At 39.0% G+C, this 18,836-nt stretch overlaps 1 protein-coding gene across 4 annotated transcripts in view; it reads right to left on the reverse strand.

Annotated features, from left to right (window-relative positions):
* Positions 1 to 18,836, reverse strand: part of hsd17b4 (hydroxysteroid (17-beta) dehydrogenase 4) — a 104,015-nt gene that overhangs the window by 60,860 nt on the left and 24,319 nt on the right. For all 4 annotated transcript variants that reach the window (XR_007266160.1, XM_048620616.1, XM_048620632.1 and 1 more), the window contains exons 9-10: positions 17,500 to 17,591; positions 17,360 to 17,384 (exon numbers count right to left, since the gene is read on the reverse strand). Coding sequence is in view for 3 of the 4 variants with exons in the window: in XM_048620616.1 (XP_048476573.1) it covers positions 17,360 to 17,384; positions 17,500 to 17,591 (117 nt within the window). In the remaining variant the exon portion in view is untranslated. The remainder of the gene's footprint in view (positions 1 to 17,359; positions 17,385 to 17,499; positions 17,592 to 18,836) is intronic.

An 18,836-nucleotide genomic window follows, 5' to 3' on the forward strand; every position in this document is an offset into this window, starting at 1 on the left:
GAAATGCAAGTTAAAATGTTTTTATACATGCATCCTATGCTGAGTTATGCTGCGCAACCCCCGCCACCCCAACCACCACCACCTATCCCACATGATTTGCCAGAGGTCGCATGCCAAGTTTTGTACCACTATATTATGCCTGATGCCTTTCATGTCAAGGCATGGCCTTCTGCCAACTTCCCACGTCAAGCTATGGCACTTCCATGCTTTTCACCCACAATGCAGAAACAATGAACCCAAGAGCTCAATAGGATGAGTGTTTTTTTTTTAAATAACCATTCAGAACTTTTCATTTTTAAAAAATCTCCTGATACAGTTAGCCATAAAAGTGTCAGTCTCTCAGACACTTCAAAATATCAACGACAAAAATGACAAATACTGAAAGGTCTCTATCTTAGGTGAATAAGTATTGCGTAATTAAAAAAGAAAACCGGAACTGTCAATCAAACATTCTCTTCCCTGGGGTGCAGCAGATTCAACACACTAACGGTTGTTTAGGCTTATAAACCAGAATACTTAGTGAGGTTATTATTGGCCGATAGTAAAAATGACACTTTCCTATTTTCTAAAACGTTCTGCTGTCACTATAACTTTCATACAATGTACGGTGGCTGTGTGGACAAGCAAGTGCCACAGCTTGGCAACTGGAGGAGGGCAGGGAAAGACATAGCTAAGCATGGAGGTATTATGAGCTATGAAAAGTAAGAATGAGATCAGAGATTATCATGGGGACGAAAGGTGATGGGATGGGTAAGGGTACAGTTTGCCATAGGATGAACAGGGTCATTGGTGGTTTGGGTGCAGGTGGCATGGGAATTGTGCTACAGCTTAATGATGTGGGAAATGAGAGCTGCCAGATTTTACAATTCTCTGTATAACTGAGACAATGTCCCACAGCACCAAAGCAATTCTTATAAACATCTCACCACTGTCCATAACACTATGTGTAAAAGTGACCACAGCACAGTCTTTGTGGATACAACATTCTGCTTTCACATTGAGAACATCCTTCATCGTGCTGTGCGGCAGTATCATCGTGCTAAATGGAACAAACTTCAAACAGCTCAAGACTGGGCATCCATGAGGCACTGGGGGTCATCAACTACAGTAGATCTGTGCTCCAACACAATCTGCCACCTCATGGCCCAGCATATTCCCCATTACCATCAAATCTGGGGACCAACTTTGCTTCAATGGAGCGTGTAGGAGGGCACCAGGCAGACCCAAAATGAAGTGTCAACCTGGCGAAGCTACCAAACAAGACTAAATTGCATACCTAACAGCAAGTGATGGATACAGCTTAGCAATCCCACCAATCTATGGATCTGATCTAAACTCCACAGTCCTGTAACATCCAGTTGTGAATGGTGGTGGACAGTTAAGCAATTCACTGAAGGAGGAGATACCAAGAACTGCAGATGCTGGAGTCAGAGTCAACACAGTGTGGAGCTGGAGGAACGCAGCAGGTCAGGCAGCAGAGATGTAGGAAAGCCGATGTTTCGGGTCAGGACCCTTCTTCAGAAATGGGGGGAAGGGAGCTGGGAAATAAATACAGGGAAGAGGGGTGGAGCTGGGGGAAGGTAGGTGGGATGGTGATAGGTGGATGCAGGTAGGGGGTTGTAGGGATTGGTCAGTAGGAAGGGTGGGGCAAAAAGGTGGGAAAGAAGATGGATGGGCTGTGCCACGACCAAAGAGATATTTCCTTCCTCACCCCTATCTGCCTTTCGTACTGCGCTCACTCCGCACTAACCCCAGCACACCCGATACCTTTCCCTGCAACCACAGGAACTGCTACACCTGTGCCTACGCCGCCCCCCTCACCTCCATCCAAGGCCCAAAGCAAACTTTCCATATGCAACAGGGGTTCACTTGTACATCCTCCAACCTGGTCTACCGTATCCGTTGCTCCTGATGTGGCCTCCTCTACATCAGTGAGGCCAAGCACAGACTCGGGGACCATTTCGTGGAGCACCTGCACTCTGTACACAATAATCGACAACATCTTCCAGTTGCTAACCATCTTAACTCCCCCTCCCAACTCCCTGGATGACATGTCCATCCTGGGCCTCCTCCATTGCCACAATGGCACCACACGCAAACTGGAGGAGCAACACCTCATATTCCCCCTCGGGAGCCTACAGCCCAATGGCCGGAACATGGAATTCACCAGCTTTAAAATCTCCACCCCCGCCCCACCACCACCCCCCACCTCATCCCACGTCCAACCCTCCCTCTGATCCCCATCTCTTTGACCTGACACAACTTGTCCATTTTCTTTCCCACCTATCCACCCCACCCATCCCACTGACCAATCTCCACTACCCCCTACCTGCATCCACCCAACACTATTCCACCTACCTTCCCCTTGCCCCACCCCTCCTCCCTCTATTTATTTCCCAGCTTCCTTCCCCCTCCCAAGTCACTGAAAGAGGAGGCTCCACAAATATCCCCATCCTCAATGATGGAAGAGGCCAACACAAGAGGCACTGGATACTGCAAAGGCTATGGGCCCTGACAACATTCAGAGCAATAGTAATGAAGACTGGTGCTCCAGAACTTGCCGTTCCCTTAGCCAAGCTGTTGTAAACAGTTACAACACTGGCAATAAGGCAACGATGTGGAAAATTATCTAGGTATGTCCTGTACCTAAAATGCAGGACAAATCCAACCAGCCAATCAGTCTACTCTCAATTATCAGTAAAGTGATGGAAGGTGTCGTCAATCGGGCTTTTAAGCAGCACCTGCTCAGCGATGCCCAGTTTGGGTTTCATGAAGGACACTGCTCCTGACCTTACTGCAACCTTGGTTCAAACATGGACAAAAGAGCTCAACTCCAGAGGTGAGGCAAGAGTGACAGCCCTTGACATCAAGACCGAGTATGGCATTAAGAAGCTCTAGCAAAACTAGAATCAAAGGGAATCCGTGGGCAAACTCTTTGCTGATTAGAGTCATGCCTGGCATGCAGGAAGATGTTTGTGATTGTTTGAGGTCAGTCATCTCAGCTCCAGGACATCTCTGCAGGAGTTCCTCAGGGTAGTGTCCTCAGCCTAAGCATCTTCAGCTGCTTCATCAATTACTTTCCCTCCATCATAAGGTCAGAATGGGGATGTTCGCCAACAATTGCACAATGTTCAGCATCATTTGCAATTCCTCAGATACTGAAGCATTCCATGTTCAAATGCAACAAATGGACAATATCTACACTTGGGCTGACAGTGGCAAGCAACATTCGCTCCACACAATTCCAGGCAACGACCATCTCTATTAACAGACAATCGACCCACCATAAAAACTGAAAGAACTTCAGATGCTGTAAATCAGGGACAAAAACAGAAGTTGCTGGAAAAGCTCAGCAGGTCTGGCAGCATCTGTGAAGAAAAACCAGAGTTAATGTTTCAGGTCAGATGGCCTTCTGTTTTTGAATCTAACCACCATCCCTTGATATTCAATGGTGTTAACATCACTGAGTCCTCCTCCTGTCAACATTCTGGGGGTTACCATTGACCAGAAACTCAACTTGACTTGCCATGTAAATACAGTGCCTATAACAGCAGGTCAGAGGATAGGAATACTGTAAGTAACTCATCTCCTGACTCTCCAAGGCCTGTCCACTGTCTGCAATGCACAAGTTAAAAGTGTGATGGAATACTCCCCACTTGCCTGGATGGGTGTAACTAGAACAACAATCATTAAACTTGACACCATCTAGGACAAAGCAGCCTGCTTAATTGGCACCACATCCACAAGTATCAGCTCCCTCCACCACCAACACTCAATAGCAGCAGCGTTTACTAAGCTACGCCACAGAAATTCGCCAGAGACCCTTAGGCAGCACCTTCCAAACCCATAACCACTTCCATCTAGAAGGACAAGGGCAGCAGACGCATGGGAACACCAGCACCTGCAACTTCCCCTCCAAGCCACTTGCCATCCTGACTTAGAAATGTATTGCTCTTCCTTCACTGTAATTAAGTCAAAATCCTAGAATTTCCTCCCTAACAGTATTGTGGATCTACTGAACGCACATCGTCTGTAGTGGTTCAAGATGTAACCCACCACCATTCTCAAGGGCAACTAGAGATGGGCAATAAATGCAGGCCAGTCCATGTCCCATTAAGTAATAGAAAAATTTTCTTACAAAAGAATCTCTGCATATAGATTTTTTAATTATCCTATCAACTTGGCTCAGTCTGGAGTGTTGTTGCCTCAGAATCGAGAAACTTTTGTATCAAAATTCACTCAGATTTCAGCACTTAATCTAACCCAACATTTCAATTTACTACTGAAGCAATGTTGCACTTGTAGAGTTGATGTTAAACGAAGATGCTAACTGCCTGTTGCGGTGGGCACAAAGGAATGCCTGACAACTTCTATAAGTAGCAGGATTTCTACAGTATTTTTCACACCAATATTGTACTAAACTGCATCACATTGACTGTTTGTGAGTTCATGCTAAATAAGTATTGGAAATCACATCTTCTTACAAAATAGTGAGTAACTTCAGAATTCACCGGACTCAAAATGCTTTCCAATGAAACATGAAGTAATGCAAGTGATTACTTTCCTTCTTATCAATATTAAAACAAAATTACATTTCTCTCAAAGCTCATCACTGTTTAAAGTTGCAGTTTCCTACCGAGGAAACTGGAAAGTGAAAACTGTACATCAAGAGTGAAGTTTACATACCCTCTCTCCCCCAACTATGTTTGCTATGATCAGGCGAGAATCTCTCACCATTTAAGACATATTTGTGAACTGATAAAGAAAGCCACCCATGATTGTGTTACGAGAACAGGAAAATCAACCAAGGAAATGGAAACCATTGTTTAAAAAACGCATTTAATGACGTAGGAGCTAGATTAAGGTAAATATTAAATCTTAAATATCATAAATCAAAAAACGTGAATGAAATTTCATTACTCCTGGAACTAATAACCACAAATACATTTAGATTCTTCTATAAAAACACAAGCAGACTATTCAACTCTTCAAGCCTGCTCATAGCTGATGTACTTCAACACACTTATCCTGCATGACCCTGTTATTCCTTGATGAATCCATGATGTAGCAACCTATTGATCTCAGTCCTGCACTTACAAAAGAACCTCTGCAGCCCCCGGGGCAGAGATTTCAAACATTCAACATTTTCCAAGTGAAGATATTCTTCCTCATCCCAGTCCTAAATGGCCTGCCCCTTGTTCTGAGACTGTGTCCTCTGGTTGTAGACTTCCCTCAAGCCAGAGAAAATACTCTTCAAGCATCTCTCCTGTTAATGTTTCTAAGAATTTTTATGTTTGAATGAGATCACCTTTCATTTTCCTAAACTCCAGAGGAAATTATCATAGTATATTTAATCTTTCCTCATAGGGCAATCTCTACATCTCAGGGATTAGTTTGATGAATCTGTGCGGCTTTCCTTCTACAGTAAGTATAATTTCCCTTGGGTAAGGAGAATAAAACTACACACAGTACACTGAGCATGGTCTTTACCAAGGCTCTATACAATTTAACTGAGACATCTCTGCACTGATGCTAAAATCCTTTCATTATAAAGGCCAACAGACCATTTGCCCTATTTGCTTTCCCTGCCTAATAACTTTCAGTAACTCATGAACAAAGACACCCAAGTCCCTTTGGAATGCAACACTTTCTAGCCTCTCACCATTTAAGAATTACTTACTTCTGTTTCTTCCTACCAAGACAGATATCATCGTAATTCTCCACATTTAATTCCATCTCCCACTTTTTCGTCCATGCTTTATCTCGCTAAATCTCCTCAAAGTACTTTTGCATCCTCCTCACAACTTCCACTCCCACCTAGTTTTATCATATCTGCCAACTTGGAAATATTATATTTAATCAATCTTATGTATTGGGAATGCTGGGGCTCAAGTATTGATCCCACTAGTCACAGCCTACTAACCTGAAAATGGCCCCTTTATTTTGACCATCTTTTGTTCATTAACGAATGTTTAAGCTATGCCAATATTCTTCCTAATGCCATGTGCTTTATTTTAGTTTACCAACATCTTATGTGGGACCTTATCAAAAACTTTCTGAAAATCTAAATATACCGCATTCACTGGTTTCACCTTCTCTATTCTGATAGTTACATCTCCAGTTAGATAGTTACATCTGCAACTGGTTTATCAAATACGATTTCCCTTTCATAGATTTGTACAGATTCTGCTCAATCCTGCCATTAATATCTAAGTGTCCCTGTTATCGTGTCCATCATGTGGATTCCAGAATTTTGTCAATGACTGATATATGGCTTGTAAATCTGTAATTCTGCTTCATAAATAAAGAATGAGGACAAGGTTTTGAACAATAAAATCCATAATCAGATGAAACCTCAAATCTCCAAGATTACCACAGCAGCTGAGGATAGGATTAGGCCATTCAGCCTTTCAAATCTGTGTAATATATTAGACATATGGTAAACTGCAGCCAAATCCATTAATGTATTGTGCCCACCATAGATACTGTGATGACTGTTGGGAGGAGTGCGCCAGTGATCAAGCCTACACTATCAGTCATATTATTACATAAATTTGACAATTCAATAACCCAAATAGTCAATTCTACTCCTTTCTACTACTACTACTATCCAGAACAAAATAGCTCACACCAAGCTCCTTAATGAATTCAAAATAATGATTTATAAAAAAAAATTCTTAAAGCAAGCAGCAACTGCTGGTTAAAAGCTACACTATGATCCAGAATTCAAAATTACGTGCCAGAATCTCCAAGTAGCTACAACTTCACACAGATTGCCTCTCCTGACCATCTGTGGAGGAACAACAAACCGTGCCCCCGTTTCACAGCACCCAGCTACCGTTTTCTGATTATTAAAGGTCACGACAGTCAGTTTGACAACTACCAGCCAACAGCAACAACATAAGGCAAGTATGATCTGTATATATGTGCGCGTGTATATGTCGGGTATGTGTTGGGCAGGGCACTGAGTAGGCGATAGGGTGTAAGGTGGCAAGGGAGCAAAATTAATGATGCAATGTTAAAGGTGCCTAGGAGAAATCAAGTTCTGTGGGAGGGCAGGTGGCTGTTGGGTCTGGGTTTTCTTGTAGCGGTGGGGGAGGGAAGAATTCCAGAAAAAGAGGAATTACCCAGCGGAATTTCAATTTCCTCAGCAATTCATTCACAGTCTGCTACATGGGGATTCCACAGGGTCCCAATTCGCAACTCTCATCTATGCTGGAATAACGATTGTCTGGAAAACGTAAAATCTGAGTTTGCTATCTCTTTAATCCCACACAGCTATGCTCAAACAACATAAAGGACCAATGTCTGCAGAGGTGATTTTTTTCTTCACAAAAATGACAAAGGGGAAAAAAAACCTGTTGGCCAAGGGTCTGGAAACAAAGGATAGAATGTGATGATTTCTCATATCCACTTTAACCTGTTGGCAAAGCCAGATTGCTGATAGCTATAGATTGATGACAGATGTCCAATCCTGACTCGAACCAACTTGAATTTGTGTCTTTACAACACAAAGACATAAATCTCTTAGCAGATTTGCAGGGACATCTGAGAACAGGATTTCAGGAGAGAACCTTGCTGCTTTAGGGGTATCTTCCTGACTTCAATTCTGGAGAACAAAACTTGAAGTCCAAAGAAGGTTTCGAGGCAACTCTTAACATCAGGGTCCCTTGTCCTCTAAAGACTAATTTTCTTTCCAGTAATTAGGACAATAAACCACCTATGTTATCTCCTTGAAAGCTTTGCTTAGTTGTTTCTCCAGAGTCACTTGACTGCCAGTTAGAAGGCAATCTAGGGTCCAGTGTCAGGGGAATCAAGGGTTACGGGGAAAGTGCAGGAAACTGAATGCAAGGAATGTCAGATCAGCCATAGTCCGATTGAATGGCAGAGCAGGATTGAATGGGCAAATGGCCTACTTCTATTCCAATAGGTCTTCTTCAATGATTCAAATCAGGACATGTACACTGGTCAAGTGCAACAATTCCACAAGCCTTCACAAGAATGTAACAATACAATAAACCACAAGATGATCAATTTGCTAGACTGAGTACTATTTAGGACAGAAGTAATTCATACTAGATTTGAACTTTAACAAAGGAATAACTTTCATAAATAGCAAAAAAAGTGAACTGCTAGCTTACTACTATCCAAATTTAAGCTTACACCTCTTTAAAACGCTGAATACAAACCATGAACATGACAGACCAAAACAGACACTAGGGTTATAGGTGGAAAAACAGGCAGGGTAAACAAATTACCCTGAGGATGAAATTCAGATCACAAAGCTGGGATGGGTTGTATCAATTTCTTTTTTTGTACTTTCAGCAATGATGGCATTATATTATCTGCAGAGTGACAGTTAATCTTTGATTCAGTTTTTGATTTAGGTGGATCTAGGCCTTGTCTTGCACAAGACATATCCCTGTATAGTTTCTAGATTATTTGTTTCACTCTCAGAGAAAAAGGGGAGTGCTGTTTATTGGTTGTTTCCAAGTGTACTGCCTTACAGGACTGTGAAATTGCAACTTAAAAAGCAGATTATGAAAGGCTATTGCTGGTGGTTTTTCCTTAACTCAAAAGATTCCTGGTACCAAAAATGTAACACACTCACATAGCATAAAATGTGCACCACAATCCTACTTGACCTTCAAGTTGTAAACGGTCTCTTGGTACCTTCAGCTACATAGCAGTGTCTAACTTCCAAATTCCAGGTTATAGTCCAGAAGGAAAAAAAAACATGGGTCTTGACAACAGCACAGATAAAACACAGAAACATAGAAAGCAGGAACTTGAGGAACCCCATTCGGCCATTTGCTATGGTCATCACTGATCATCCTACTCAGTACCAGTTCCCACTTTCTCCCCATACCTTTTGTGATCCTTTTGCTCTAAGAACTATATCTAACTCCTTCTTGAAAATATTTAATGTTTTGTCCTCAACTGCTTCCTGCGGCAAAGAGTTCCACAGGGTCATCACTCTCTGGGTGAAGAAAGTTTTCATCTCAGTCCTAAATGGCCTAATCGGTATTCTTAGACTGTGACTCCTGGCCCTTGGCTCCCCGGTCATCGATAACATCTTTCCTGCATTTGTTTTGTTTACAGCTGTTAGAATTTTATAGGTTTCTATGAAATCTCTCCCTTTCATTCTTCTAAAGTCCACTGAATAGAGTCATAACACATTCAGTCTCTCTTCATACATCAGTCCTACCATCCCAAAAATCAGTCTGGTAAATATTCATTGCACTTCTCCATAGATAGAAAATCCTTTCTTAGGTAAGTAAACCAAAACTGCAAAACACCTTTGGTCTATAGTCAAATCTTCTCGCTATGAAGGCCTGCTACTAATCTTTACTACCCGCTACGCCTGCATACTTACTTCCAGCAACTGGTAACAAGGATACCCATATCATATTGCACCTTCCCCTCTGTTACGAAGTTGTGTAGAGTAATCGTAAATTGAAAAGCAGGAAGCTAGAATTTGTTTGTTAAAAAATGAGTACGTGGTCCCTTCAAGAGGTAAAGTGTTTTTCTAAGCTTAGAGATTTACACAGAGAAAAAAATGTCTGTATGTAGCTGAAGATGTACAGCCAGTTCTAAAATTGAAACATGGCTGTGTGATTGGAAACCTTAGGCTTGTTTTGATGTTTTGACAACTAGTAGGGATCAGCCAATTAATTTAAATGAAGGACTAAGCAATTGAAAGCCAATTGAATTTAAATCTGATGATTTTGACAACCTCGGACCAATGCCATTCTAAAAAAAATTGATGTATCATCCAAGGTATATAAGGAGAAGGCTTTTGAAAATCAGGGAGAGACGAACTGTCATCTGAGAAATAAGCATTGGGCTCTCACATGAAATCATTAAGCTCTCTAAGAAAGCATCATCTATCCATAAAAAGGTACCACCTCGGCATTTCTAGCTAAGAGTCCGCACAGAGAGAACATCCCAGACAGCAGGATCAGCAGAAGAAAGGCTGGACAGACAGTGGAAAAAGTAGAGCATTCCAGAAGGCACATTCAGTGTGGGCTTTGAGAGATTAAGTTTTGATTTTTTTCTTACTACTTGGGTTACATAAATGGGAAATGTGTTGATTGGAACAGCATACCAGTATAATTTAGTTCAGTTAGGAAACAGTTAGGAGCTAGGGGTGAGTTGTCCAATTTGTTAGCAATTTTGTTAGTTTATTCACTGTTAGGGTTAAATAAATAAATTGTTACTTGTTACCTATAAAGTGAATATCAGGGATTTTCTTTCATTTAACCTCCCTTTTTCTGTAATACCTCGTCTAATCTGAATAGAATTCAGATAATAATCCACCTACCTATTTTTGCCCAAAGTGGACCTCACTTTATCATTCATTTACCATATATCTGCCCATTCACTCAACCTGTCCAAAACTGTTGGCTTCATTTCCGAGAAATCACAAGGTAAACCCCTTGCCAACTCAGGAATATGCAAATAGTCTAAAATTTTCCAGGAGTCCCCAGATAATCCTTGCATATAAATATAAATCGCCAAGAATACACATCACCCTACTGATGCTCTGGTATATTTTCACTGTATCACAAACTGTGATTCACCAAGAAATCTCCAAATTACTGACCAATTTTTGGCAGTTAAAATCTTTGGTGACTCTTTTAAGGATAAAATAGCATTAAAACAAAATATCTAAGAAAATGTGTTATCAAAATGCCTGTATATTACTAACAGATAACTTGCTTATGGCTGGAAACGTGCCTGGCTGTGTACGGAGAAAAAAAAATGCAAAAAGCTGGCAAGATGCCTGCTGGTTTACAAGCTGTTTCTGATGAGTGATGTGGTTGGCACACTGCCTGTATAAGGCAATGGTAACAGATTTTGAAGTTTTGACAATGATTACATCTCAGCTGGACGCCAAATCCTGTGAAACAGTATAGATAAATAGGCTCTAAGGATACCTAAGAATGAGATGCATTCAGGACAATATAAGCCTTGTCTGATCCACATTCTTGTATGAAGGAGCACACTGAATGAACAAAGAAAGGAAGCATTCTACACAGACCTCAAAAGAAATTCAGTATCACCACAAACAAAAAATCAAAATGATTCTCCTAATGGATAGTGAAGTACCTGAGGTTTCTAAATAAGTCTACACAATATGATACTTTTCTTAATTTTTAGACATTACAGAGGCTGCATAAACAAACACATTGGTGCCTGTGCCCAGTCACTATTCGAATGGAAATGTCAAACAATTAAATAAACTGTAGAGAAAGTGACTCAGGTATGTTCACTTGAATTCAGTATCAATACCTGGACAGCTATCCTTAAGAAGGCAACTTACAACCTTTTACAGAGCAATTAGGGATTGGCAATAAAAGCTGACCTGGCTAACAATGATTACAGCCCATGAACAAATAATAAAGTGTAAAGAGAACTGAAAAATAGTTTTTAGTAATTATACAGCTCATTGTCATCAGAAAGCAAGATACTTAAAGAAAAATTATGCTTTTGGATGGTGCTATTACCCTGACAACAATGATGTTAACTCTTTCAATTCTGATTGCTATATCATGAAAGATACTGATCTTAGGTAACACTGCCTCTTCTATTTAAGAAATTCAGGAATTCTTCCCAAAATGAAAAAAAATTCATGCTCCTGTAGTTCTTTAAAAGATACAATCAAATAATTGATTTTAAAAATTTTAATTTAAATCAAAAGATCCTAGTAGCACAATATGAAAATGCATAAAGGTTTTTTAAACAAAATAATGACTTTGATGATTTCTAGCAGATTGTACAGAATGGATCAGGTCCCTGAGTGACTGAAATTTCAGTGATGTGAACTACATGATCTTTAATGTTCTTGACACTTTCATTGTTAACATGTAAATTTTTAAAAAAGTCTTCTGGCATATTTGGATCACCTCAATACTGAGTAAAAATTCATATATACTGCAAATATATCACATGGAAGAGGGTGGAGAGTTGGGGGAGACAGACAGCTAACATCTCAACGTCTATTCTACAAATAGATGTGTTCATCAAGTGACTGGTCATTGTTAGATTATGCTGTTTCTGATAAAAATAATTAGTTTTGAATATGAAACATATTTTAATTTGCAAACCATATAGTTTAAATCTATAGTCACCAACTAAAAATCTATGTACAGCAGACGCTATTCAGGCCTCTGTAAATCTCTGTTTAGAATTTACACCTACCACCACGTGATTAATAACATGCCAAATACTAAGAGAATAGTAATTTATTACCAAGAACAAGTTTGGTCTCTTCTTCCATCCTTTTAAAACATTCACCTGTCAAGGCACTTCATGAGAAAATGCATTACTTATTAGAAAACACTTGCCTTTAATGCTGATTTGACAACAGTCTGAAAATATAGTTGCATTTATTCTCATGCCTGACCTACTATTCTAGTTAAAGTAAAGCACAAATGCCATCTAGCAAACAAAATGGATGCTACTCAAGCTAATATTGTAACACGCTTGGTACTATATATACCACCAAGTACTAGATACAAGTCAATATTGAAGGTTTCACTTTTATGTATTCTAATTTCTCAGTGACAGTATTTAGAGTTGTGGCAGCTTAGATATACAAACAAAAACTGATGAACAGATGGTAACTGCAATGAATTTAGACTAAGAAAAGCACCATGGGAAGTCAATCCCACTTTGGCAAGATTGTCAATCTTAGTAGTAAACATTTGGAAAAAGTGGAAGTCTTTTTAAGTTGGAGGAAAAGGATTATATTATTGTATAGATGCAATCAATGGAAAAATAAAGGAAAAGCTTTGCAGCCAAAGATACGGTATAGACAATCATGCTAACTCCTTCAAACTTCAACTAACACAATAAAATGTTACTTGTGGAAGTTTACTTCAATGCTGAAAGGAAGGAACCAGATTTTTATTTTCTTTGTAATCTTTTACTCTGGCAATAGCTATTCAGCGTCATGATTTGAATGATCAGCCATGATTATGATGAATGGTGGAGCAGGGCAAATGGCCTACTCTTGCTCCTATTTTCTATGTGTCTATACCATATTTAAACTGTGGTGCCCAGTACTGAACACAATACTGCAGTGAGGCTGAGCCAACATTTCGTACAGGTTTAAGTGTCGTACCTTTGCTTTTGTACTCTGCACCCTTTTTGATAAAGCCTAGGGCAAAAGAAATTAAGATAAAACAGAATAAACTACACTAGGCTACTTTTTATTTAAACAATAAGTGCAACAGTTGAAATTCTCCAGCCTCTGGCATCAACGCAATTCCGAGGAAACAAACGAATTATGGTCACTCTCCCCAAAGTTTACACTCATTTTCCTTTGTCAGATTGAATCCACCTCATTCAGTCTTGGTTCCTTTAAGTCCAAACAGCCTACCCAATATTCCCTCTTCTAAATTTAAGTGTCTGAACTGGACTGGAACTACTTCCTTGACATTAACAGATACAAAGTATTCATTAAGTTGCTCAGCCATATCCATCTGCCTACCTGCGTAAACCCCTTTTACAATCCATAACCAGCATCAAGCCTCCTTGAAATTCACCCTTTTACTACATGGATATTTTCAAATTCCCTTCATATTAGTTGCTAGTCCCTTTTCTCGCACACTTTTTCACCTTGTGTGGTTTTTCAATTCCCCTTCTGAATCTTCTAAACTCAGCCTGGTTCTTGAATGTATTAGCCACCTGATATCTATTTTAACTATTTATTTTAACTGTGCCTAAACTAGCTCTTTAATGACAATCTACTGTTTTGACTGTCAACCCTTACCTTGGTCAGATACATTCTTTCCCGGGTCAGACCCATTCTAACCCCACTGCAATCTGTTTTCACCTGTTAATTATTCTTACTCTGGAGTTTTCATTTGCCTGTTACCATATTCCATTTCAACTTTATGATACAATAATCATTATCCCCAAAATTATTTCCCTCCTGACACTTGTAATAATCTCAGATCTGACTGCCAAATGCATATCGCAAGCTCTCTCAGGACAAATAATCTTTTGCTTAAAATAAACAAAATATGAGCCTCCAAATACTAGTAGAACAAAGCCACAAAATTGAACAACAAAATTAAACTTTACTGTACAAAGTTAGAACAGCAATAAAATTTGTAATATACTTACAACATATATTATCACATTCAGAATTAAACTACAGTAAATACAAATAACAGAAAAATTATGGTTGAACATCCCACAGCAGGTAGCAAATGGTTTCCAGAGTCTGTGTACTCCTGGATCCTGAAAACTGTCCTCCAGCACAACTCCAGTTTTTCACAAACAGAATTCTTCATTAAGCCAGTTTTGTGCGGGGATATTTTTCCCAAGCTTTAGTCTTGTTCACCCGCACCAACTAGCTCCAAACTACTAACCATGCTGCACCCTCCGAGTGCCAGCTTCACAGAACTATCCATTACTCATGAGGTTCCTCTCTGAGCCCAGCAACCCAGAACCAAAGCTGTTCAGTTGCAATCGATGTAAACAGCAGCACTGATTAATGTGGAGTCTGTGTCTCTCTTTCTCACTCTCACACAGTCTTACATTGTCAGACCTCAACTGAGAAGTAATGCTTAAACCATTCTGGTTGACTTCTTGAAAACTTCACAACAAGACCCACCCTTATTCCTAAGCAAAACCAAATGTAGCAACTATTGGAATGTAGCTCAATGTGAATTAAGTATAACTAACATTGAACTACTAAGTTTCCTGAATACTATAGTTTCCACAGCTTGTTGGCTTACATAGTACAAAATGGATTCCAAAAAAAAGGGACTTCATCACACAGTTGATCCACTTGGCCCACCTCTTCCCAAGAAGTAGGTGTAGCTCTGCCTCTTTCCTCATTGGATAGGAAAACATACTGAAGATATCTATCCTGAACACGTGCTAGGAATTCTTGTCCCTCTCTACTTTTTACACTACTACTTTTCCAACCCATATTTAGATAACTAAAGTTCCATAAAAAGCCTACAGTTTGGGCCATTAATCTTAACAAATTGAGAGGTACAACCACGGTGCTGATTAAAATCGTGTGTTATAATTTAACGTAAATAATTAGCTTAATATGTCAGTTCAGGATCTAGCATTGCTGTGGATATGGAGTGACATGTACTGCAGACTGCCTAAGGACATTTGTGAACCAAATGAATATTTACACCAATCCTGTAGTTTTAGTCACTGTTACGATCCCTGCCAATGTTAGTACAAGAGCAGTTAGATCTCAGACTGAAATCTGGTTTGATAGATCACATTTTGATTTGTTTTGGTTTTAATGAAATGGTCTCTCACTGAAATATAAGCACACAATGCTGCAGATTTTGCTTTAACAATAAAACAGATGTGTATTAACAAAATAAATGAAGATCAAGTAGAATAAACTGAAATATCTACATTTAATATAAACTCAAAGATTTCTAGATACACAGTAAAAGTATAATCCCACTAATCTCAAAACACTCCATTATAAATTGAAAATAAAAAACAGTTTTTGTATCATATACAACTGTCACAGCACTCAGACCCTGGTAGGTTTAAGTCACTTAAACTCAGACTGGAACTGCTAATGGCATCATCCTGGAGCTATTATACATCTAAGCTTAAATGTACTCAGCTTTAACTAACCTCTTCAAGACTTCATCCCAAAAATTCTGATCTGGGACTAAAACAAACTGCTTACTCTAAGGTAATCTAGTTTCACTATATCTTTCCTTTCTCAAAAGCACTGGTCAATACAGCCATCTTCATCCAAGAATTGTATACCACTGCTCAAAATTCAAAGTAAAACTGAAAAAAAAACTCTCCCTAAGTTTACAGATAGCAAGAACTGCAGATGCTGCAGTGAGAGATAATACAGTGTGGAGCTGGAGGAACACAGCAGGCCAGGCAGCATCAGAGGAACAGGAGAGTTGATGTTTCGGGACAGGACCCTTCTTCACCCTAAGCTTTGGGTGCTTCCCTTATGCTTTAAAAAAACAGCACTGATTTTCCAAGCTGGAGCTTGTTCGCCTTCAATCCTAAATCCTTAGCAATGTAAACAAAAACCCACTAATTGTCTCAGACCTTAGCAATGTAAACAAAAGCTCATTAATTCTAAAGATAGGTCTCGGAATTGTTTCACCAGAAATCACCATGGCTACAGAAACACAAGATAATTATTTACTTCTGACATACTAAAAAAAACTATGTCCTTTATTAATTTAGAATCCAAGATGCCAAACTTGCAACAAATGATTAAAAAATTTCAGTTTATTTCATAGCCACTCCAACTGATACTTGTTTCTTCAGTAAATTTAACTTAAATTCCATAGCTTCATTAACGGAATCTAAACTCATGTTCCTGGAGCATTTCTCCAAGTCTTCTGGATTACTAAAATAGCATCACTGCCATATGAGATAGAATTGAAAGAAAACAACATAGAAAATAAGGAGTTTTCTCACTCTTTCTAACAGAAAAAGTCCAATAGAATTGATAAGAGACAGAATCTCAAAAACAGAGAAACAAATAAAGAGGGATACAGAATAGGTGCAAAGCTCAGTTGAAAAATCATTACGAATAACAGACACAAAAAAAGTTCCATGAAGATAGACAAATTTCAATTGTACTGTTGTGTGCAAATGATGCCATGGGAATTTGACACCTGTACAATAGTATTAGATAATGTAGGATAAGGCTAGGGTCATGCAGAGAATAAACAGCCCATATATAATTTAAATCAAATAATATAATCAAGCACCTCCAAACTAACACTAAACTAGAATGTCAGTCATACAATTGCAACTTTAAGGAACTACACCAATTTTAACACTTTAAAAAAAAAGCATTTTGCTATTTGCTGATAATTGTATTGAATATCCACAGCATATTTTGAAAACATTTTGTTGTTAGAAAGTTTCACTTAAAATATTTATGCAAAGAATTTCCATTCAAAACAGCACCATTCCATTCAACGTGCAATAATCTTTCTAGCACCAAGTCAATTTATTACATATCAACACCACGAATAATAATGGATAAGATCTGATATTTGCTTAAATAACCTAAAAAGAGAACAGTACAACATAATGAAAGCCATCTATCCAAATTAAACACACTAAATAAGGAATCGACATTTTTGTTTAAAAAATCTGTTACCACTGCTATAAAAAATTCACAACAGTTTAAACTGAAAAGTTAATTTAAAGAGTACAGTGCCTCAATCCTTTGTTGTTCCTTAGTCATTAGACTGTAAATTAGCTTTCATTCTAACGCATCTTAGAATGTAGTTTCAGAGTTTGCATGACTAAATGAACTCCATTCAATCTAGTTAGCAGAGGAAGAATATTACGTAATCTGTAAAGCATCACTTACGTTTCCCAATCCAGCCAGCGCCGACCTGAAAGAGAGGATGAAACAGAAACACAAAATTCAGATATTCCCGAATACATTTCAATATAAAGAAAAGTGATCAACGATAAATCGAACCTGGTAAATTGAGATAAATATCCTACCTCAAATAAACTGCCACTTTCTTGACAACTTTCATGACATAACCAAATCACCAAGGGAGCCACAAACTCAGGTTTCAAAGCATCCACTAATTCTAGATTAAAGAAGATTATATATCAAATCAACCTAACATGCACTGCAAAAGCTATTTTGTTAAACCAGAGAATACTGATCAATAGCAGTCATTTGAAGTGTCTCCAATATAAAGAATGTCTTTATTCAATGGTCCCAAGGCTCCCAGAAGCTAATTCCGCTAGCAAGAAGCACTTTGGAGGTATGACTTTTGATCACACATGTTCCCTGCAGTTGATGAAATCTACATGAAAAAAAGCTTACCACTTAAATATTAGGGTACAGACATACATCTGAAGCATCTGTCTTAATGAGGCACAAGTTAGAAAGGGAGACATTTTCTTTTAGGAATGAGGGGGTGACATTTGAAAGGGAATTAATCCTGACCATTTAAAAGAAACATCATGCAGTCTTCTTACAGTTCAGTATCGAATTCACATCTGTAGAACAGGTACTACTCAGGCTCAGTAATAACTATGGGCAAGCTAGCAAATGTAGCATTGAGCAGAATTCCCAGACTGTAACAGTACTTTAGAAATATTACATGTCACTGGGACGAAAATTCAGTCAATTCATGGTCAGCACAATGGAGTTGTCCTTCTCGCATCCCACAAATTGTCGAATCAATCTCTCAATTACTAGAATGTTTGGATAGATAGTAATCCAAAAACAGTGAAGAAATCCATAACCCTTCACTCCTGTGTATGGTCTTGGACTTGTTACCCAGGAGAGGATAAACTTCCCTTAGAACCTGAAAACAGTGGTTCACTAAGTCTGAGTCCTGGGATTGACAGACTCAATCTGTATATCTTTGAATGAAGAAGAATGACAGGTGATCTCTTTAAAACAGAAAATTCTCAAGGGGCTTGAAAAAGCAGATGCTTAGCCAATGATTCCTGTGACCAGGAACACTGGAGCATGGAGAGTTCACTCATCAACTCAAGCCTGCTCTACCATTCTTCATCATGTCTGATCAGCTATCTCAATGTCACATTCCAGTGATTTTTCCATATCCCTTGATCTCATTAGTTACAGGAACGCCATAAATATCTGTCTTTAACCTAGGCTAGAATCATCTCAGAACAAGGGGTAGCTATTTAAGACTGAGATGAAAAGACATTGTTTTCATCCCAAATTTGAGAATCTTTGGAATACAGAAGGCAAGAGATCCAGGGATGATTAGTTGTAAGATATCTTTAAGACAGAGGTCAATAGACTTTTGGATACTAAGGCAATTAAATGTGAAAGTAGGGGAAAGTACACTTCA

Source organism: Rhincodon typus, chromosome 3, assembly GCF_021869965.1.
Source record: "Rhincodon typus isolate 14 chromosome 3, sRhiTyp1.1, whole genome shotgun sequence".
NCBI classification, from domain to species: domain Eukaryota; kingdom Metazoa; phylum Chordata; class Chondrichthyes; order Orectolobiformes; family Rhincodontidae; genus Rhincodon; species Rhincodon typus.